At 42.3% G+C, this 23998-nt stretch overlaps 1 protein-coding gene and 1 long non-coding RNA gene across 2 annotated transcripts; both read right to left on the reverse strand.

The window, feature by feature from the left end:
* Positions 1-1249: 1249 nt before the first annotated feature.
* LOC147884919 (uncharacterized) lies at positions 1250-2694 on the reverse strand. Its single transcript, XR_015543566.1, has 4 exons — positions 2622-2694; positions 2253-2472; positions 2020-2119; positions 1250-1277 (listed from the first exon to the last, which is right to left on the reverse strand). It is a non-coding gene; the product is annotated as an uncharacterized LOC147884919 (long non-coding RNA).
* An 850-nt stretch (positions 2695-3544) lies between these two features.
* Positions 3545-5582, reverse strand: LOC147884920 (serine/threonine-protein kinase STY13-like). Its single transcript, XM_087397233.1, has 4 exons — positions 5392-5582; positions 4238-5269; positions 4012-4147; positions 3545-3863 (listed from the first exon to the last, which is right to left on the reverse strand). Exons 1-4 carry the CDS (start codon positions 5580-5582, stop codon positions 3567-3569), a joined length of 1656 nt encoding a protein of 551 aa, XP_087253359.1. The 3' UTR covers positions 3545-3566.
* Between the last annotated feature and the right edge of the window lie 18416 nt (positions 5583-23998).

The following is a 23998-nucleotide window of genomic DNA, read 5'->3' on the forward strand; positions in this document are numbered from 1 at the left end:
TATTGTTCAAAATGAATGAAAAATCTTTCTGGAAATTGTTCTCAATCTCCATAATAATGTCATTGCGTAACTAATAGAGAGTGCAGCATTGTCCCAGTGAAATGAATGTTAATTGGACCTGATGACCTCTCGTCTTGGTCCATTGCCACAAGTTTTGTGCCTATCATCCTGTTGCGTTTATAGTATTAAGAGAAAATAAAGTTTTGCGAGGCAATCATGTACTTAATGTTGATGGAGTTATGAGCAACCTCACAATACACATTGTTGGCCACCATTCTATCCCAACTGTTATCCAAAATTTTTGAAATTGGAACTTCATCATACCCTTTTGCTCTGAAAGTCAACATGGTTTTACAAACTTTAACTGGATAATCCTGAAAAAGTTCTACATAAACTCTAAGTGGCATGAAAACGTTGATTTTAACTATCCTCGTAGCAATATTTGGTTTCAGGGAATGCTGTACTTCCGAAAATAGTTTGGCTCTGTAGGATTCTGTGATGCCGCCATCAGGGACTGGCCAATCAACTGTATTCCACACTGGGAGATCTTGCTTTTTTAATAAACCGTGTGAGTGAGCATTGTCCATCAATTGATAAAAGTGATCATAAAAAAATATAGCCGATTCAGCCAAGGTTGTTGATTTTTTACCTCAGTACTGTAGCTCCCCAATAACACCATGTAAAGCATCAAAGAATCCGAGTATGCACTCCAGTGGTTGCTACTCTTCATATGATGAGGGATATATATCTGAACAAAAACAAAGAGACCATTTGTCATCGAAAGAAATAGATATTTCATTTCAAGTATTTCATTACACAAATACACTTACAATTAGGTCTATAGTGTGGAAGATAAATAGGATGATCTCGTAATACAAGTTCTCGGTGCATGTAGACATGTTGTATCCGAACCTCTCTGACGCATCTTGTGCCTTCCTTTTTTACTTTGAAATCTTTCACTCTGCCCTTCCAAGAAGCCAAAAAAGTGTTAGTTGATTGTTGCTTTCTCCACTTGTTGGGTTGCATTAGAACCCAATCTCCTTTCGTCTTGTTGGATTGCATTAGAACCCAATCTCCTTTCGTCACACTGCTATCCTTTTCCAGCTACCATCCGCATTCATAGTCTTGGAAACTTCTACACATGAGATTAGTGAGGTACGTCTTCGCGGCAAAGAGATACTTTGTACATCCACATCTTCGCCAGGTAGAGCGATAGATCACTTCCTAGTGGCACGACCAAAGTTTTTGGTTGCCATCTGAAATCCTTACTCTAATACCTGTGAAGTCAAAGAAACACACACTAAAATAGTAAGACATTAACAAAAATGAACAAAGCTGAGAACAAGCAAATAAACGGTGGAAGGAACTTATTGTCTTGAAAGTTTAAGAGCATCACAACAACAGTGATACAACGAGGAATGCTTGTCGAAGAGAGAATGGAATGGCTCGTTGTAGTGAAAGTAGAGGAATGGCGCCGGAGAACAAGAGAAAGTAAATGGTTGTTTTGGGTCACCACATGGGAAGGTTTCAAAATGAAGCTCTGTTTAGATTTTGGGTCCACATCTCTTAATACAACATGTGAACTGTAAAATAATAAAAAACAAATCTTCTCATTAATGCCACATGCTTATAACAACATAAAGTACTATTTTTTTTTTCATATTTTTGTCTATTTCTGTAAAATTTCTACATTACGTTGGCCTTCTCCTCATTGGTTGAGAGACATTTTTCCAAAACCCTAAAAGGCCCCAAAAAAGCTCCCTTTTTCCTAATGCCTAGAAACCAAACAGTACGATTAATCAATGTGACATGGAGGAGAACAATTTTGCTTGTGTACCATGAAGGTCGTGTGAAAGCTAAGAACAAGCGAGCTTAGATAAGACCAAAAGCTTTGGGCTCTATTGAACTAAAAAAGAGAAGAGATGCAGAAACAAAGCCGGAATAAAAACGCATATGCGAAAACAAAACTCAATTCCAAGTCTCGGAGACATCTTTCCATCTGTAGACAGGACACGTAACTGCTCAACGCAAGGTGATTCAAGTCTTCTGTGATGAGAGACGGAAAGAGAGCTACAGATGAAGCACAATGGTCCAACACAGATCAAGGACAATGGTCCATCTGCACACAATTCAGGAGATTAGCTACAGACGGGAAAGCATGAAGAAGAGACATCCAAGCTCATCCTAACACACAACTGCAAGGTTTTTTCTTTTTGAAAATGGGAACTTAAATAGGTAGGTCAAAAACTTACGTTCGTTCAAAGAAGCGCAAAGGTAATCTGCAAACGGATGCTTCACGTAGCTAGGAGTAGAGAAGCTTGAGAAACCCATTCGAGAAAAGAATTTTCAAGTAGTTCCTTCCGAGCCAAAAAGCAAAAACGAGAGACACAAGGAAGCAGATGGAGTCGAGGCAATAGAGAGTGGAGTCTCAGAAGACCACTGTCGATTTCTCTTCAAGGATTTCATCCAAGGCTGCAGGTAATAGAGTCATCAACACGGGATAAAAGACAAAGAATCATCTGACATATCTAAAGAATAATACAAACAGACGCCGCTAAAACCTTCAAGCGATGCAGGTCTATTGAAACGAGTTCGATCATAGCAGAGAATGAAGGGCTCACATTGAAGAAAGAACTCAAAGGAAACATTGAAGGAGAAAAGACAATAATTAGAGGAGCGATGGCAGAAATGAGAAACATTCAAAAATCGACGCCTTCCCAGCATTTTGGTTCAGGAAGAAGTAAGAGGAGATGGGACCATGCCCAGATCAATCAAGTAAATGCGAGCGCGCATAGCAATTAAATTAGAGGTCCAAGGTCATAAATACTAGACTGCCGAACTTGGGAGCAACCAATAGAAATTTATCACCTTAAAAAATATAAAATAATCACGATTTTTAGCTTTGCAAAAGTTGAACCGTTGCTATGGCTACCCTCCTGCCAGGCCAAAAAGAAAACAGCAGGAAATGTATCAAAAGCAAAGCACTCCTTGTAAGGACGGCGTGCTAACATATAGGATAGTACACACGATTTATAATCCGTTTCGAAATACAAGAAAAGCTTCCAGGATTGCTATGTGACAACGGTAGTGAAGATAGAAGCTGTAGCAGAGTTGACGTTCTGTTGCCGACAGACAGACGAAGAAGTCAGCTGGTATATATGTGATTTGGACGATAGAGCAAAGAGTGGAGGTTTACTGAGGAAACGTTTCGATATCCGAGAGGTTATCTCCCTTGTGGGTTGATTGTAATGTTAGCGCGCAGCCGTCGGGAAGCCCCGCAAATCAGTCGGCAGGCAAAATGTTTACGCTATATTCGAGCCCAGCTAAGGCTAGCAAGGATTTCTCTTATGCTGATGCATCTGTGGCTGTTTACATGTAAGCTGCGAAATAAGGGCACAACGAAGATCGGTTACATTGCACCAACGGTTCCGTTGTTCTAATCGGTTGCAATGCAAGAATGGTTGTTTGCATTTGCAAGGATGATTGCATTGCTGATCTGAACGACCTCTACAAGAACCTATCAATATAGTTGATTCGCAATCCTGATTGCCTTGGTGCTGTGATGATCAGCTGGCTGGCTGACGCGCTGAGATTATCTGTAGCATCTTCACGATCTGCGAGGAGCTGGGCCTCTCGGCAGGGATTTGTGACCAGCATTTCTGGATAAGGCATTTTAGAGGAGGGAAACAGTCCTCTGGAATCGTTGGTCTTAAGCTGTGCATCACAACGCCAGCGGCAGCCTGCAGGGGGCTGTAGTCTGCGTATGGCAACTCGCAACTGACCAATTCCCACAATAGGATGCCAAAGCTGTAAACGTCACTCATGGGCGTTGCTACAACGTTGCCACCTTCATCTCCAAAGACCTGAATATCCATTTTTACACATCAATCAATCAGCACATCACGTCCTCTCTCTCTCTCTCTCTCTTCCCCCGCCTGGAAGCAGCACACATCTCTCTCTCTCTCTCTCTCTCTCTCTCAAACATGTACTCCAACCACACAATTGGCTTGCCTCGGGTGCCATCCATCGATACGTGCCAATGTCTTTCCTCGCTTCCTCCTTTTCATCGAACAGCCGTGCAGATCCTAGATCGCCAATCACTGCAAATCCATCCTCGCCCAGGAATATATTTGGTGACTTCAAATCCCTGGTTCCCATACATAACGAAAGTTTGAGCAAACGTTTTTTCGAACCAAAAGCCATTGGGTCTTCTTCGAGCACTAGGATAAACACTTACATGTGAATAACCCGCCGAGAATGTAGAAAGAGCATTCCCTCTGCTATATTTTTAGCTAGCCGGATCACTTCCTTGGTCTGAAGTTTTCTTCGTCTTTGGAGGTAGTCTCGCAAAGATCCTCCATTCATGTATCGAGTAATGATGCAAATGCCAAGCCGGGAGTCTATACAAGTGCCTACGAGTGTCAAGATGTTCTTGTGAAAACACGATCCCAGTGAGAGTAGTTCTCGTCTGAAATCAATTGCTTGGGCCCTGTGAAAACCTTTCAATCTCTTCACAGCAACTTTCAGCTGCTCCCTGTATACGCCTTCGTAAACCGTGGCCGAGGATCCTATACCTATTCTGACACCCAGATTTATATCTGTACCGTTTATCCACCACTTCGTCAGTGCCTCACTTAGAGGTCGGACATCGTCTCCAAAACTCTGCAGCACCTGATTCCGTAGCTCATCGTTTGCCGATGGCACCATTGATTGCGGGAGACCGCAGATAATATCTGGACAAGAAACATGAGGCCTCGCAGGTTTGTCTTTGAAATTCTCGTAGGTTGAATTAAAATGCTCACACCTGGAAGCCGGATCCATCCGCGTTGAAATTTTCACAGGCATTAGCCCGACCTGTGAAAGTCCAGGAATCGACTGACGCAGCTTACACATTTCGATCCAACCTTCCGCGGCCTCATCTGTGTTGTATTGTATACGGGCAATGCCCAACGCCAGGCGCTGTCTGATCCTTCGAAAGATCTGAATCCCCACTAGTTTAACATCGGGAAACTCCAGAGCTTTTATTGCAACAAAATGGGATCGGAAGGATGGGTAAGCGAAGTGAATTTCCATGGTTCTACTTCTGCAGTCACTCAATTCGTCGTTAGGCAAAGAAGTCTTGCGAAAATCTTTGCAAGGAAGCTTCGTACAAGCCACATGGAGTGCAAGTTTGCATGCATTCTGTGTCTCCGTTAGAATGCTGATATGGTGTAGCATCTCCTCGACAGTGAAACCAGCATGAAGGTAGCTGCAGAGAATGCAAGAATCTCTTGCATCACATTTAAATTTGCCGTTTCATAATCTCAGAAGCGAAATTCACGGTCAGCAGTGAAGTGCACTGTAGTCGTAAACACAAAGCTCTACACATGGAACAGGCGAAGGAATTATTACCTCAGTGGCATGAGCTTCAAATGTTCTTTAATAACCCAGAAAACGGACTCGTCCGCCGGGATCCTCACGTTTGATTGTAAGGCCGAGTGAGCACCATTGAGGTTACCAGAAGCAAGCAATATTCTCTCAGCTTCAAAAGGGTCAGCACCGAAATGCCCAGGAAAAGATGAGGAAGAAGAAACCTTCCGCATTACAGATATCGAAATGCCAAGCGAGGGTTTTGTTGTGAATGGATCTGTAACAAAGAAGCTCTTTCAAACAGGCAGCCCAAGATACGTCTTTGGTGTGCTACGTATATGTAGATGTAGGCTTTTTGCTAATGAGATGGTATGAGAGGGTACGAGAGCGGCCTTGGAAGGCAGCGTAGCAGGATCAACATGGCGTATATGCTCGGTATCTGGGCTGGATATGCTGCGGGTGTTACAAGGTAGGCTGATAAGTTGATAACTTAATACGTCGTGGATAAGAACAAGTCACACGATGCGTGTGGCAAAAGAGAAAGGTAGATGGCTGTGCACGAGATGAAAGTAGAATGAAGTTCACGAATCACGCAAGTGACACAACCAGTTGAACCAACCTTTGAAATCTTCACTCGTTTCTGTTTCTGCAGGCCGTCTTGGCGGGTTCTAGCCTTCTAGGCAGAATTCTAGCTTTTGCACCGTGCGCTAGCTAGTAGCCAGCAAAATTGTGAAAATGTCCTGGCACAATCTATATTTTGCAGGCGCGGGACGGCGCGACTCGGGACTATTTTCGAACTTGTTTCATGCTGTCGCTTGCCACGCGAGAGTACGCAGCGTCTCGACGGTGCATTTGAAGGAAGTTTCAGCTTTAGCGACACGACTCACGACAGGTGGTGGCCCGTGGTTGCGCCCTGGGGCCTGCATACTCCACGAACCAATGCAAACTCCGAAATTAGGCATAGCTCCAAAATTCCAAATGAATGAAGGCGGCGGAAAATCTCGGCAAGAACACGGTGTCACGGACCATCGTAGGTGTGCAGATAGGTTTTGGCAACGGTAACTAGTGAAGGCATTGAACTAGACACGAATCACACGATTATTAGCCTTCAAATTTAACGCCAAAAATATAGCTGGAACGTTGAAAGCGTTTTCCCTTCCCGCTACACGCGTCTGTTTGCCTTCTGATCCACCATAGCCAGACCTTGAAAGTGTTTTTCCTTTCCGCTAATAACACGCGTCTGGTTTGCTTGTAAAATAAGTTGTGATCCCCCATAGCCAAGATTTTGACGCTGCCATTGCCGCTGGTGGAATGAGTCGATCGGCCGGCTATTTACGATGGGGAAATGAGTCACGTAGTGGACGACGATCCAAAGCAACAGTTGCTTGGCTTTTGGGGACGCGAAGGGCCACTGCTGATGAAAGCTGAGTTGTGGGAAAGAGCATGTGAGCAGGTGTTAGAGCTCTACGACGATGTCGGCGATGAGCTTTGCCACGCTTATCCAGAGAATCCATGCAATATTGTCTAGTAATCAAAGTCAGCAAAGAGACAGTCCCGCACTCCTGAGAGTCATCAGATCAACGCTCTTCCACCACGTGCTTGTCCTCTTCATGTTCTCGAATCTCTGCATGGCACTTCTCTAAGAAAATTTTATAACTACGTTTGCAAAGAAAGTGCACTTTGGAGGTTTTTCACGCAATTTATAACTACGTTTGTGCACTTTGGAGGTTTTCACACAATTTATAATTACCTTTGCAAAGAAAGTTGGGCTCTCAACTATTACAGCGAGGTTTTGAGCCCCGCCCCCCCCCGCCCCATGGGTAGGGACGTCTCCCCTGAGTTCATGTGGTCATGTTTTGTGTGCAAGGGGGCAAGCCAAGGTTACCCTGCGACATCATCACACTTGCTTCGGCATTCATCTACGATCTTCAACAAGGTTGGAGAGGGGCTAGTACATGATTGACATTCAAGGCCAAGTTACATCAAAGCTTCAACCACTGCAACCATTTGTGCAAGGCGTTATTCCACCATTCAAGTTGATTGCTAACCTTACTTATCTATGCCAAGTTGTAATACTATCTTGAATTTAAAAGTGGCCAATATTTGGAAAGCCCCCCCCCACCTTGCCGCACCTGTCTTGGTGTGCTCAAGCTATTGTGGTGGAGGTGTGGGTTCCTCATGTTAGAGTTTTATGCTCCATGGTACACTTAAAGCTAACCAAAGGTTGATCTCCCCTTGCCACAACTCACTTCTTTCGTTCACCCCTCAATGTCACCTACGAGCATGCTTCCATGCAATGCCCCAACCATGCTAGGAATGCTCATAGAGAGTCGATTCCTAGTCTTGTGCCCGTTCTAGCATTAGGAAAGAAGGGAACTCATTTTGAGGCCCTCTAAGAAATTCACTATTTACCTATTTTTGTTGCACTCAAAATATGAAATGCCATAAAATACAGATACTTATTGCAAAAATGTCAGTCTAGTACTCAGGCTTCACGTTAAATGCATCTATAAGATCCTTGATTTTCTATGCAAAGTCTGATGATTCTGACATTGCCCGCGCGTCCGGAGCGGGCCAAAACTTTCAGATCGACCCTGGAGACACAAAAAAATGACGCTCGGAGGCCCGAGAAAGGGCAAAAATGTCTGGAATGGGGATTTGCACTAAAATGCGATTTGGCCAGTTGGCCCTGTGCCAACTGGCCAAATCGCATTTTAGTGCAAATCCCCCATTCCAAGATTTTTCCCCCTTTTCCGGGCATCTGAGCATCGGTTATCGGTGTCTCCAGGTTCGATTTGGGGGGTTTTGGCCTGCTTCGAACGCATTGGCAATTTCAGAATCAATACACAAAAAATCATCTTTTGAAGATCACACATGTTAGACATAATAAAAGAAAAAGATTTTGAATGTGACTTATTTTATCATTTTACATGGTTTTTGGTATTTTTCCAACGTTATGTTGGCCCTCTTCTGATTGGTCGAGAGACTATTTTTCTAAACCCTAAAAGGCCCCAAAATGAGCTTCCTTGTTTCCTAATGGTGCTAATGTGTAGTATTGCAATGGCCCATCAAATGCAGCAAGAATTGAACCTATTATGAATACACTACAACAAGTGGGGAGCTTACGGACATTGTCTACCGACACTTCGCGAGCGTGGATGCGAAAATCATTGGTATGGCTTGCGGGCAAGAGAGGTGTCGGTATCAACGATGATATGCTAGTCGGTATAGACGTCGATATGCGGGTCAATTTAGGCATCGGTATATACCCACACCTATGATGCGCATACCTACTCTAACACCGTCACCGACATCGACTCTGGGTTAAATTTCCATACCGATGTTTTTAGATATCCTTGTTTCCAAGGCAAACTCGGACTGCGAACTGCACGACTCACGAGGATTGCCACATGGCATCATGAGGACCCTCACAATTGAATGCCCGCCATCGCGCCACGCAGCTCTGATCGTGTAGACCATGCAAAATCCATGGTGGCTCGAGCCTTGGAGGTTTGTGGAGGCCGACTGTCTCCAGCCGCCGACACATCATCACTCTAGCAGCTAGTTGTCGTGGATTGGTGCTAGCAAATTTGTTTGGTGCACAGACTGGAGGGGACAGAGGGTAGTCATTCTCTGTAGGGCACAGGCAACGAGTCAACGACCCGCACGGAGGGTGTATACACCACGTGTCGTGAGGGGAGGGGGGAGACTTCAAATACCATAAGAACACAGTATTAGATAAAGTGGGACAAAAGTTGCATTTTGGGAATTTCAAAATTGGGTGGATTTCATTAAAATTGGGAAAGGCTTCATTAAATTTGGGAAATTTTTCATTGATTGTGGGAATTTTACCAATATTGAATATGCTGATATTTGGAATTCCAATGATTATGAAAAACTTCATTGGTTGTGAAACAGTTCATTGCGTATAAAAACCGGAACAAAGCATTTGTGGCAGAGTTTGAAAATCATGTATTTGGTGGTGTTAATAAACACCGTCTAGGGACAACATGTATATTTTACTTGAGGTGTTAATAAACACCAGTTGGTGGTGTTAACAAACACCATGCATAGTGAGTTCCACTAGAAAAAAGCAGTTGTTGGTGAAGGTCAGCTTCTGAAAATTGTCATATTAATAATATGCAAATACCCATTGACAAGATAACAACAATTGAGAAACATCACATGAGAACACACCTTACAATGGAAGTTTGGGAGAGTAAGAGGGAGAAAATCGATACCATTTTCTATGCTCTGATACCAAGCAAGCTCTCCTGTGCTTTGATACATACACTCTATGGAATCTTGATCTTCTTGGGTCTATTTATGGATTTTGATGTCCATGACCAGACAATTGCATCAATACACTCCCATACCTGTGGATCCAACCTATTCTCTACCCAATACTTGTTCCAGCAATCAACATAGGCATCTGCATCACTTAGCCCCTTTCTCTTAACTGATGGTGCCCAATACTGAATTAATAATTTCTTGAAATTAGGAGAAGCAGCATCCATCTCGGCACTTGATATGGCAACCCCAAGCCATATGGGGTATATAGGATCTGATGGCCTCACCAAGACGAAGTCGCCTTGCTTAACATCCACCATTGGTCTAAACTCTTCCCTCGGCTTACCTTTTAGAGGCCCACAATAGTGATCATTCCATTCCTCATAGCCTTGGAAATCATTAATGCAAGCATCTATATCATCCTCCTCATTAGGAGATTGTGTTCTTGGCCAAAACTCTTTGTACACTCCTATCTCTGAGATGTTTTCCTGTTTGAGCTCACCGATCATGGTTTTCCAATAGTCTATCACTGGCCTAATGTAGGACTCATACGATGCATTCTTTCCACTTGCACATCTCTCCCAAAACTTAATGTAATCCTTTATCCCTGATATTACTTGCAAGTGATCTCTCACAAGTGCAGCCATTGGCAGTATATCCGGACAACCTGTTGGCAACAATGAACGACCCTCACTATCTTTCTTCCATAGCTCAATTCCCCCTTCAATGGGCATCCAATTCGGTGATTTTGGATGCACCTTGTACTGCATCATTGGTCTGTCACCTTGCATGTAAAATCGAAATTGTAATGGCTTTGCATGTCCAACTAGCATTTCTTGCCCATCACATAGGTAGCCATCCACATAATCCTTGAAGTTAGGAACCCGTGTAAGAACAAATGGTGCCGGTGAAGATGATGTACGTTTTTTGAATGTATCCATCAGATGCGGGAAAGTGAATGTTTGTCCCACCCGCAAGCTCTCAGAAAACCTACTGAACATTGCATCAATGTCCTCATGTGTGTGCCCTACCATCAAGAAGCCCAATTGAACTGTCTTGAAAATGCCCCTTGCTACAAGAAGAGAAAGGTATGCAAACAAGTATCTATTTTTGTTCTCAGACCCACAATTATCTAGTTGGAGTAGCAAGTTCTCTGGCAACTTTTGGAATGGTGGCTCAATAGCAACACTCCCCTCTAAAGAGGGTGGGTTTTCTCTTGTATTTGACGGAAAAAAATTCATACATGTGTTTGTAGCCCTTGCAATGGAAGTTGTCGTGGCCTCCGTGACAGACTTTAGGTCACTTTTCGATACAGTTTCTAGATTTGCATTCGGGATCGTGACATCTACATTTTTAGACAAGCTAGCTCCACTTGTAAAAACATGTGCACCTTTAGAACTGTAATGGGAGTCCTAAGCGTTTCTTGAACATAGAGCATTCAAAAGGCGAGCATTGCTTCTAGGAATCCCATTGGTAGCAAGGTCTCCAAGGTCATGCATATCCATCCTCTCGAGGTTGTGCAAACAAATTGAGAGCGATCCAATCATCAGGTTGGGATCAGATGGCCACAAACCATTGAGGGTGAAGTGTGCATAATGACCGTTTCCATGCCCATGGGTAATCATTCCAATGAGTGAAACCTGTAATTGCCATGCAGAATCGGTGTCCTTGGACCTCACCCAAAGTCTTGGAATTACTGTCTTTTTTTGGTCCATCTTATCATGGATTATGCATACATACTTTTTGGATCCATCTCAAAGTACCTATGCCATGCATAGTATAAGTTCCTACAACTTTGTTGCTGTATCATATGCATCTTTCTCTCTTCCATCAGTGAATTGCGATCATCTTGACTTTTTGTGGCTGCCAACTGAGCCTTGACCGACTGCACAAGCTACATTTAGAGAATTCACTCGTCTTAACAAGGGCTACATTTTTTAAGTCTGATTTCCAAATCCTGCCAAATATGGATGTGGATAGGCTCTGATAACCACATTGATTAAGTGAAGTGTTGACCTCACGTAGGATGTCTATCTTCTTATACACTTCAGATATCACTTGCTGTGTCTCTCTAGAACCATCTTGCATGGTTCTACTCTTGTGAGGCATATGCTCTATGCTATTATCCACAAAGTGTTGAATGAGACACAACAAGACAAAGCACCTATAGACGCGCACACAGACGCGTTTCATGAACTAAATAAAAAACTTACGGGCGCATCTATTTGCACGTCTATTTTTGCGTCTGGAGACCCACGTCTACTTGCGCGTCTATATATTAAACACACGCGTGTATAGATGCACATTTAGATGCATAAATAGACGCGCTTATAAACGCGTTTATAGATGCACATATAGACGCAATTCGAACAAACAGACGCGTATATAAACGCGTTTTTAAACGCACTGATAGATGCACTTTTTTTTTAAAACAGAATAATGTGTATGTTGTGTATGCTATATAGTTACAAGAATCCCATATCCACATTGTGTAATTCAATTCTTACAGCCAACCGCATTTTAATTACAATTCCAAATAAAACATTACAACTCCAAAATGCAATAAAATTGAAAGCTCAAAAAGTGCTTGTATATACATATAGCACGAAGCTAAGCCATGTCATGTGGCTTCAAGTACAAAAAATAAGAGGAGTGTATATACAAGAGGCACAAAGCCAAGCCAGTGGCTTTAAGTACAAAAAAGAGTAGCTAGCACTACTTATACGACTAATCTATGTTCTCCAGGTCCTCGCTCCCTTCCACGCTCCCTTCTGCGCCTCCTTTCTCCTCTTCCTCATCGTCTTGTGCACGGGCCTGTAAACAAGGGACAACATATATCAATGTATGAAAAATCAAATCTTTACTTATAATTTTGGCATTATTTAATTACTTTCAAATACCTGGGGGGCCGCTCCAGTAGCTCGGGTATACTGCTCCTCAGTAATCAACCTGTCATCATAGAAGTGCCTCCATGTATCTCCTCTGCGATGGTGGCAGTGGTAGGCTATCTCCACTGGAGTAGGGTATCTGCCCACGATCTCAAGCTGCATGACCACGACACACTTTGCGGAGGGATTAGTACAAAGAAACAACCAACCTCCTAATAAACTACATAAGGAATATAATTTGAGATCTATACTTACAAACTGGGCCTCCCATGATTCAACACCCCCTGCTCCAAAATGCGCGCTTCCATATTCCTCCATCTGGATCCTTCGTGCCACCACGTGCTGCAGACTGGGGTCCTCCCTCGCTGACTTCATTGCCTTCTTCCACTCACGCTTGTGAGCAGTGTGGGGCGAGCCCCTTGGTGGTTGACCTGCCTCAAGCCTGGCAAGCTCCGCTAGTGCCTGCCTCTTAAGCGAAGATCTTTTATTGCTAAGTATCGTAACAATATTTGACTTCCCCCATTTATCTGTGAACTGGCGATTGGGGGGGTTAGGATACCTAGAGCGAATAGTAGCGAGGGTCTCATCAGCCAACCTCTTTGGGTGGTCTTTGTAGTGGATAAACCAATCTCTGTAATTGTTAGCAATTACAGAGCACATGAAGGCCATGATGTCCTTCCCCCGCACATCCATCAAGATGCCTCCTATCTGAGTGATGTCATAATAAATCGTACCATCACCCAGAGGAACGTCTAAATCATCTGAATCATCATCCTCCCCACCGCCACATGGCCCAAAGCACTGTGCCATGCATCCCCCACCGCTCTCCCTGCTACTACGCCTGCTACCCTGTCGTGTCGAGCTCGTACGCTGGCCACTCGTAGCTGGGGACTGCACGGGACTACGTTGACCACTCGTAGCTGGAGAACCGAGTCTCGACGGCATAGGAGTATGTCGACGGCTCGCCGAGACAGAAGGACCTCCTGACGGCATGGGGGAAGGGGCATAAGACGGGATGGCAGAAGGGACATAAGACGGCATGGGGGAAGGGGCATAAGATGGTACGGGGGAAGGGGCATAAGAAGGGGCATAAGACGGCTGTGCTGACTCCGCTGGGGTGATCTCAGGTGGTGTGGGGTGGCTTGAAGTCTGTAGTGCCGACTCCTGGGGAGTGTTTAGAGTACCCGTCATATACTCGTATAACTCTACAGGAGTAGGAGGGTGCCCTAAAAGGTTATATAAGTCCTTCCAAATAGATTCCCGGGGATCAGGTGAGCTGGAGGCGCTTCCTGGCCACATGTTGAACTAGAAAAAAGAAAAAAAATTCTATTACTGATGAGCTGAGAAGAAAGGGGAAAAAAAGAGAGGCTTACTGTCAGAGCACGTCTATAGACACGTCTGATTTTCGCGTCTATAGACCCGTCTAACAGAGCGTCTATAGACTCGTCTAACACAGCGTCTAACAGAGCGTCTAACAAAGCGTCTAACAGAGCATTTAGCAGAGCGTCTAACAGAGCATCTATAAGAGCGTCTAACAGAGCATTTAATAGAGCATCTATAGATGCATCTGTCTGTGTCTGCAAAAAGCTAGACACGCGGTTAGACGCGCCTATAGATGCACTTTTAGACACGTACAAAGACACGCCTATAGACGCGCTCCGACAGACGAGATTTCTAAAAAGTAGAAAAGGACATTGCGCCCGACACAAAAACGTGACACTGATACCCAGATCATGCGCTTCTTGGATATGAGAAAGTACAAAACTGGAGAGAGCAAACTTCCAAACAAGATCAACTGCAAAAAGACTTACTTGGATAGAGGTATGGAAGGTTCTTCTTTCTTTTTCAAAGTTGCTTCTTCTCCTTGTTCGTCCTCCTCTCCTTCAAGCTTAGAAGTAAGTGTGGGTGCCTTTCTCTTGAGTGTAAGCTTGGAAGTAAGTATGGGAGCCTCCCTCTTAAGCTTCGAAACTATGGACCTGCTAATAAAGAAGGAAGCAAGCTGTGTGAAGTATAAGTAATGTGAAGAAAAGCAAAGCGAGCGGTGCACAAAAAGCTGGTTTAAAAGCCGCGTCTATAGTCGCGTCTAATAGCGTGTCTATAGGCGCGTCTAAATACACAGAGTAGACGCGCATTTAGATGCACCGTTGGATGCAATTTTAGAGGCGACTATAGACGCAGAGATAGACGCAACACATAGTTTAAATTAAACATTTGAAGAAGAGCAAGTTTGGTGGGTTGTTTGATTGTAGGATGTCTCCATCTTCAACAAGTAGCTCCAGTGAGGATGAATCCCTCCGTATCCACCATCGCGAAATGTGGTTGGAGCAAAAAATAAAATGTCTGTGTGATCGATGTCGAGGAAACATGTATTGTGCATGCAGGATTACACTCAATCATATCTCAAAGTATGGAGAATGGGATGTGACCATAAACAGGGTAAGGGTTTGTAAGTTAAGGTTGATTGAGATACCTATGTGAGTTATGATCCCGTTTTAATTTGATACAGGATGCAGTGCCACACCCGCATATGTTACCCTATGACCGTCATGAGAAGGCGAAGCGTCGGCGATATGAGGTGAGGCAACGAAGCGTCGGCAAGGCAACATGTGACCTCTCTTGGAGGATTAGATTACAAGCGCATCCATGCATGTGTCAATGATTGCGTTTTGTTTCGTGGACTACATAAGGATGCAAGAGAGTGTCCTACTTGTGGAGAGGCAAGATATAGAGCAAATCTCAAAACCTTGGACGTGCCTCGTAAGGTATTGCGACATTTTCCCATAATCCCTCGCATCCAACATATGTTTAAGTGCAAATCTATTGCAGAGCTCATGTCATGGCATTCCTCCCATCAATCAACCAATGGCAAGTGGAGAACTCCCGTGGACTCTCCTGCGTGGAAGCATATTGAAGACACATGGCCAAGCTTCAAGGAAGAACCTAGGAGCTTGAGACTTGGATTGGGTATGGATGGTGTGAACCCATTTGGTCTCAAAAGCACGTCTTACAGTGTATGGCCAGTGGTATTGGTGAATTATAATCTTCCACCCTCTATGGCTATTAAGAAAGGACATGTCATGCTGTCTCTTCTAATTCCAGGGAAACATAAAGTCAAAAACCCTGATGTTTATTTGGAGCCTTTGATTGATGAGCTAGAGATACTTTGGAGAGGTATCAAGGTGCATGATGTGAGCAGGCCTCCCTCATCACGAGACTTCAATTGCAAAGCAGTCTTGATGTGGACGATGCATGACTTCCCAGGCTATGGCGAGTGTTCAGGTAAGCATTGCATTTTTTAATTATGAATAGGCAAAGGATGTGGCACCCTAAACCCACCTTCCACTCTTAATTGCATCTGTTGTTCAGGTCTCACTACATCGAGTTACCATGCATGTCCTGTTTGTGGTCCTTCGCTAGTTGCCTCACGGGCAGACGCATTGAATAAGGTCATCTATGAGAATCACCATCGATTTCTCCCACCTGATCATCCTAGATATGTTGCCCCTTGGAATGAAGTCCTCCCACAATCACTCACCGCGGGAGATTGGATGAGAATTTGGGACGGTTCCACAACTCCTCCACCACTTGGCATGAGCCGGTAAGGGTTTGTAGCTATTGGCTGGAAGTAAAGATTGGCTATATTGGCTGAAAGTAAAGATTGCATGCTAACACTTTATTTTGTTTAGATACTCCATCTTTTATCATTTACCATATTGGTCCCACCTCAAGATCAATCACCTGCTTGATCCCATGCATATCTTCAAGAATGTGGCATCTACCATTTGGGAGCATTTGAATGGGACACGAGATTCGGCAGGCATAAGGGAGGATCTACATACCACAAGGAGGATGCGTGAAGCTTGGCCTCAAGAGAGACCAAATGGGTGTGTTTTTTTACCTCGTGCACCGTGGATGTTATCAAAGCTAGAGATGGCAACGGTGAAGCGCGCTATTACTACAATTCGTACTCCCACTGGATGCATGAGGTGTTTGAAGGGAGCCTTTACAAAGAGCAAGAAAAGAGGTGTAGAGCAATTATATGGCTTGAAATCTCATGATTGGCACACATATAAAAATACTCGTTTTTAAATATTTGATGCAAGAAAAGTAACATGATTGTATTTGTGTTTGAATTAGGTTGTCTATCAACCAATGGTGGATAATAATAGATGGTGGCATGTCATACCTATTATGCCACGTTCCAAAGTGATGTATAGTACATTTACTAATATGGAGCGTATGGAGGATGATCATGGCCATGGACGTGATGATGACCGTGATACAAGAGAGGAGGATGATCATGAGATAGGAGATACAAATATTGAGGCCATTACCCGTGAGGACGAGCCTACCATTCAAGATGCTGATTTCGATGAGCACATGAGTGGCACAAGTAGTAGTGGGTTGAATGTATTTGTAGATCTAAACACTTGTTTGGATTTTGAAGTAGATAGTTTGGTAAGGGTTGATCTCATTGAGGATGAGATTCAACCGTAGCCCCATAATTGATATTGGCAAAACTATTTTACATATTGTCTCATTCTCCTCATCTCACTTAATTCTTGTATATGTGGGCTTGCAAAAAATTATGTGCTTTGGTAATCATGGGCAATGTTTGGAAAGCAATGATGTACACCAAAATCTCACTTTCTGTATTCTCTAGTTTGCGTCTATTTACGCGTCTAAATGCGCATCTGATTCTCAGTGTAAACACGCAAATACACGCGCAAATAGACGCGCTAATATACGGGATGTTAGACGGGCCCGTATTTTCTCAGGTCAGATGCGCATTTAGACGCGGTAATTTACGCGTAAATAGACGAGCTTTTAGACGCGCATTTAGACACGCCTGTAATTCCTCTACTAAAGCAATGCCTATAGACGCGCCTGCTATTTTGCGCATCTACCAAGCGCGTCTATAGTTGCTTTGTGTTGTTGTGAGAGCCCTTCCCATAACTATGTGCTCCCTACTCCTCCTCATAGTCCCTCAATTGCCATGCACATATTGCTGCACACCACTCTCAAATTGCTCCCTGTATCAATAAAATGATGTCCTTGGAATTCCATGCATCTCATACCATGCTCTACAACAGACATGCCGACCGTTTATCCTGAAGTTGTAGCATATCCTCCTTGTGTAGTCATGATGCCAAGCTGTTGACAACACATCGTATATAAAGTTTGTACGAGACTCCAAGGAGCTACCCCAAAAGTTCTTCCTTAGATTCATTAAGAGATCTCGCTCTGCATGTTGGCAACACCTACTCCCACAACAATCGATGGAAGAAACCTGCTGCACCAAATCTAGTGACATTTTGTACATTTGTGTCTCATTGGTGTTGGAGGCTCTCTTTGTTTAGGCACCCTGTTAATGAAAGTGTACCTTCTTTTCTTTGACGTTGGATCATCCCTTTTCAACATTTGATCATTGACCAACTCATCTATACTAGCAACGTGGTCCATGGGCACATATTGTTGCAATGGGCTTCCTTCAAGTAAGGTAATCTACTTGATGGGCCACTTTACTAGGCTGAGAGAGCCGACATCTTTAGAAGACCCTACGTCACTTCCTCTAATTTGTTCTTTCTTTTCAATACCCACACCAATGCAATCGTTACCCAATAGGTCAAAGTTTATAGAGTCTCCCGGGAAAACATATAAGATCACACCTTCCCCCATGGTCTTTGTTTTGCTCTCATCCCATAAGACAACCTTTTTCTCTTTCCAAGATTCAAGAATGAAATTGTCAGTTTCCAATGAAGAAACTGGCATTACCTCAACATAAGGTCGCTCAAGCTCACTTGGTGCAGCTTCTTCAGTTACCGCATCATGTAAAGAATCACCAACATGTTTTAGAGAGCCCTTAGGCCACTTGACAATGCTCCAAATTGCCTCACCCACAAGCACTGCATCCATAGTGGGAAATGGCAAGAGCATTTCACTATTGATAGACTTCTCCACTATCACCGATACATTTTCTGTCCCAATCTTCACACCACTATAGTAGGCCTTTGGATCTATTGCACACACTCCACCAATTCCAACCACTTCATTCCCCACCATCATCATGACCTTGTCCCCGCTTCTGATAGCCATCCCCTTACAGAGAATTAATTATGAACAAATTACAACCAAAGAATTTCATAAGACCATCAAATATGTCCTTCTAGAGGGGAAGAATGGCATTGGTGCAAATCTCTAGAATGCATGAATGAGTCTATACAAAATTTTCATGAAAGTATGAATTATTTCCCTAAAAATTTTAGCAATTTGATAAAACTTTTTCTAAAGCATGAATTATTTTCACCATCGTCATGACCTGATTCATGCATCCGATAGTAGCCATCCCCTTCATTACGATGACATGAAATTAATTATGAACAAACTACAACCAAAGAATTTCATAAGACCAACAAAGTTGTCCTTGTAGCGGGGGGAGAATGGCACCAGTGCCATTCTCCATGTGAATTCGGCTTTCCTATGGAGAATTGCATATCCCATCTTCCCTATCACTGATACATTACCTACCCCAATCTTCACACCACTACATCACCCATTTGATTCGATTACACAAATTTAACCTGTTGCAACCACTTCATTCCCCACCAAAATCTTAACCTTCTCCCCACATCTAGTAGCCATTCCCTATCATTTCAATTACAGAAAATAGGAAAGCGAGTAGATTACAGCCAAAGGGATTCACAAGCCTAGTCTAATGACATTCAAGTGTGCAAATTCTAGCTTCATAAAATGAGAGAGCCAATCTTTTGAATTACAACAATGCAATGGGAGAATGGACCTAGGTGCCATTCTCCCATTACAAAGCTCTCAAATTTTCAAATTTGCAGAGGGAGAGTGGCACTAGTGCCATTCTCCTATTACAATGTCCTAAATTTTTGCTTTGCAACCGGAGAATCACACTGGTGCCATTCTCCCACTGCAATGTCATGATTCAAAATTTGGGCTTTGAGATGGGAGAATCACATGAGTGCCATTCTAGCATTGCGATGTCCTAATTCAAAAAAATTTATTTGAAAAGGGGAATGGCACCAGTGCCATTCTCCCCATGCATTGACTTGAGAAAAACATTTGTCTTCATAAGAGGAGAACAGACTAATGCCATTCTTCCTTTGGAAGACAAAATTTTGACTTGGGACTTTGCCTTGGGAGAATGCCAATGGTGCCATGCTCCCTTTGCAAAGCCAAAATTTTATATTAGGACATTGCAATGGGAGAATGGCACTGGTGCCATTCTCCCTTTATGAAGGCAAACTTTGAATCAAGACATTGCATTGGGAGACTGGCACTCGTGCCATTTTCCCTTTGCAAAGCCAAGATTTTGAATCGTGATAGTGCAATGGGAGAATGGCACTAGTGCCATACTGTCTTTGTGAAGTAGAAATTTCAAATCATGACATTGCATGGGGAGAATGGCACAGCCAAAGTTATGAATCGGGACATTGCAACGGGAGAATGGCAGTGGTGCAAATTTAAAAATTAAAATTTTTGGCTTTGTAATAGGAAAATGGAGAATGGCACTAGTGCCATTCTCCCATTGTAATGCCGAAAATTGAAACCATACACTGTGTGTGTGTGTGTGTAAACATGGTACTCCTTTGAAACCATACACTATTTTTATCTTTAGGACATTCCAATGGGAGAATGGCACTGGTGCCCTTCTACCTTTGTGAAGCCAAAATTTTGAATCAAGACATTCCATTGGGAGAATGGCACTAGTGCCATTCTCCCAATGCAATACCCTGATTCATATTTTCACTGGTGCCATTTTGACTCCACGAAGCCAAAACTTTGAATCTGGGAGAATGGCAGTAGTGCCATTTCCCCTTTGCACAGCCAAGATTTGAATTGGGAAATCACAATGGGAGAATGGCACTGGTGCCATTCCCCCTTTGCAAAGACAAAGTTTTGAATTGGGACATTGTAATGGGAGAATGGAAGTGAAGCAAATTTAAAAATTTTTAGCTTTGCAAAATGGGGAGATTGGAGGATGGCACTAGTGCCATTCTCCCATTGCAATGCCAGAACTTGATACCATAGACTTTGTGTGTGTGTGTGTGTGTGTGTGTGAACATGGTATTCATTTGAAACCATACACTATTTACTTCCATTTATTCATATATGTGGTGAAGTTGATCGATATTACTTTATGAAACCTAGCTCGTTATGTGAGTTTATTCATGTTAGTTTGGTTATGCTAGGTTGGTTAAGTTACAAATTTTTATGTTAGAGTATGTTTTTCTTGATCAAGGTCCAAGTAATGTAAAATTTTAAGTTGTAGATTGAATTAGTTGACGAGCATGTGATTTTTCTCCATGTTAAAAAAAAATGTAATCATGCTCATCATTAGATCGCAAGCTATGGATTTTTTTAAAGGACGATGAGAATAGGTTAAATAAAAGGCATGAGGACAATGTAAAAAAGGAAGAAAATGAGTGTGGACAATGTAAAATAGAAATAAAAGAAATGCATACATTAGATATGTTAAATGAAAGAAATAAAATAAATGCATAGGGAAAATATGTTAAATAAAAGAAATGCATAGTTTACATATGTTAAATAAAAGAAATTCATAGCTTAAGTATGTTAAACAAAATATATGCATAGGCTTAATAAAAGAAATATGTTAAATAAAAGAAATGCATAGGTTAAGTATGTTAAACAAAATATATGCATAGGCTAAATAAAAGAAATATGTTAAATAAAAGACAAGCATAAGCTAAATACTTGATCGATATTACTTCAGTTGTGTGAGTTTATTCATGTTAGCTTCGTTATGTTTTGGAAGCTTCCGAAGTAAAGGTCCAATAAAAGTAAATTTTTAAGTTGCAGACTGAATTAGTTGAGGAGCGTCCGATTTTTCTCTACATTTAAAATATCGGCTTTGGACGCATTAGATCGCAAGCGTAGGTTAAAATAAAAGGAGTGCATAGGTGGAAGAAAAGGAGCGGCATAGATTAAATAGGTGGAAGAAAAAGAGCAGCATAGATTAAATAGATGGAAGAAAAGCTTTAGGGGGACCTTTTGTGACCCCAAAATGTCCCTTGATGCTTTTAATTATACTTTTAAAATTGCATTCAAAATCGATTCAGATATTATAAAACATTAGTAGCATTAGAAATAGATCCAAAAGACAAACTTGGTGTAGATGAACTACTACTACCCACGGTCTAGACATCTAGAGGCACAATATGCTAAGATAATGTATAGAAAAGGAGTGGATGAAGGGAAGAAAAGGAGCTTCATAGATTAAATAGGTTACATTAAAAAAAAGTGCATAGGTAGGATAGGTTAAATATATTAAACTTGTTAAATTTGTTTTTTAAAGAAATGCAAAAGGTTAAACTAATGAAGGGTAAAAAATTGAAGAACCCTACTACCCACCTACCTTCTCTTTCGTCTCTCTCGTTGCCCTATGTTGATCGCCTCATATGCTGTGCCGTGGATCTCCTCATGTGCATAGACTCCTCAAGGCTCTCACAATCTCCTCATGCGTAGAGACTCCTCAAGGCTCTCACAGAGTCCTCAGAGACTCAGGGAGTGGGCATCAGAGCCCTCAGCGGCCAGCCTTCCCTCACTGCGGTGCTGACTCCTGCATTCATAGTGGGATTTCATGGAAAAGAACATCTCCAACATGCACAAGGAAAAGCCGCCCACTCTTCTTCTGAGTCCGTCACCCAAAATCGGGGTATCTCTCTTCTCTCTTTATTTCAACAACAATAATCCTCTGATGGCTTCCAAGAGTGTTCCTCTTTGTTTTCCATCTCTATCTACGCAACCTGCTTATCTTGTTGTGTTGATGGTGGAGGAGGAAGCCAAAGTGCAAGAAAAGAAAGCAATCGAAGCAGTAGATATCTCGGAGGAGAACATTCCTCCGGCAGAGATTGCAAATTCTAGGAACATTTCTTAGACTATCGAACTGATTGAGCATCAGTTGTTGTGTTTCCTTCTAGCTCCATTAACTTCTCTACAACTTTTGGCGTGATTAGCTCACAACTCCGGTGGAATTCAGGCTATCGAGCCGTTGGTTGCCGTCTGGAATTTCCTCATTTCTGACATGCATCGGTTGGATAAACGTACTCCTTCCTAATGTGGCACAGTTTCGACCAAAGTTGTGAATTTATGGATGCGATCATGTTCTTCATGTGTGCCAAATTCACTTACAAACGTAAGCTTTGCCTACGCTCCGTATGAGCCACTCACCCATCTCTGTCTCGAACCCGTAGCACTGTAAGCAGCGTGCCCACCATCAAGCTCCGTGCGACCTCCTCGATTCTGCCCCTGCCTCAAGACTCTCCGTGCGGCACTATGACCATCTCGAGCCCCTCAATTCTGTGGTGAGTAAAACTCTCTCGACTTTGAGACTCCTCTCCAATTCTGCGTTTTATGCATCTTGGGATTGTGACTATCGAGGGTGTGTGAACCTTCAATCTTGCAATGTGCCCATTGGTAAGAGTGCCAAGTTGAAGTTCGTGGATGTAGAGGGAAGAGCACGAAACCCTGCAGGCTACAAAGGTTAGGCCTACAACATTCGAATTTAAAGGCTTGATTTGTTTGAAATGAATAGAAAGTGAATGAGGGAAAGGCATCAATTGAAATGAGAGGAAAGGTCTTGATTTGCGTGAAATGTAGATTTTGAAAGTTAAAAGTGAGAGTTTGAAACTATTGAATAATTCAAATTTTGAGATATAGCTCTTCCTGCCATTGTTCCCTTTTGAATTTTGGATATATAGAGTGGCACTTATGCCATTCTCTCCAATACTAAATTAAATTCAAATTCATATTGATATTTTTAATTTCAATTTGTATTTCAAATTGAAATTATTCTGTTTGAAATGGTATTTCAAAACCTAAATTCTAGTTTTCAAATTTTGATTTCAAGTTAAACTTCAATCTCAATTTTGATTTTCATGATTGAATGGCAAATTTAGAGATTGAAATTCTAATTTTAAATGGAGAATGGCACCAGTGCCATTCTCCAAGACCTCATAAGATGTCCTTGAGAGTGGCACTAGTGCCAGTATCCCTTGAGATAAATAAAATTTTGAAATATAGCTCTTCCTGCCATTGTTCCCTTTTGAATTTTGGATATATAGAGTGGCACTTATGCCATTCTCTCCAATATTAAATTTAAATTCAAATTCATATTGATATTTTTAATTTCAATTTGTATTTCAAATTGAAATTATTCTATTTGAAATTGTATTTCAAAACCTAAATTCTAGTTTTCAAATTTTGATTTCAAGTTAAACTTCAATCTCAATTTTGATTTTCATGATTGAATGGCAAATTTAGAGATTAAAATTCTAATTTTAAATGGAGAATGGCACCAATGCCATTCTCCAAGACCTCATAAGAAGTCCTTGAGAGTGGCACTAGTGCCAATATCCCTTGAGATAAATAAAATTTGAAAATTAAAATTTTCTAGTTATAAAGTGAAAGACTTGGAACAC

The sequence above is a fragment of the Dipteris shenzhenensis genome, chromosome 26 (genome assembly GCF_047967505.1).
Source record: "Dipteris shenzhenensis isolate YYH24624 ecotype China chromosome 26, Dip_SZ_1.0, whole genome shotgun sequence".
In the NCBI taxonomy this organism is placed as follows: Eukaryota; Viridiplantae; Streptophyta; class Polypodiopsida; order Gleicheniales; family Dipteridaceae; genus Dipteris; species Dipteris shenzhenensis.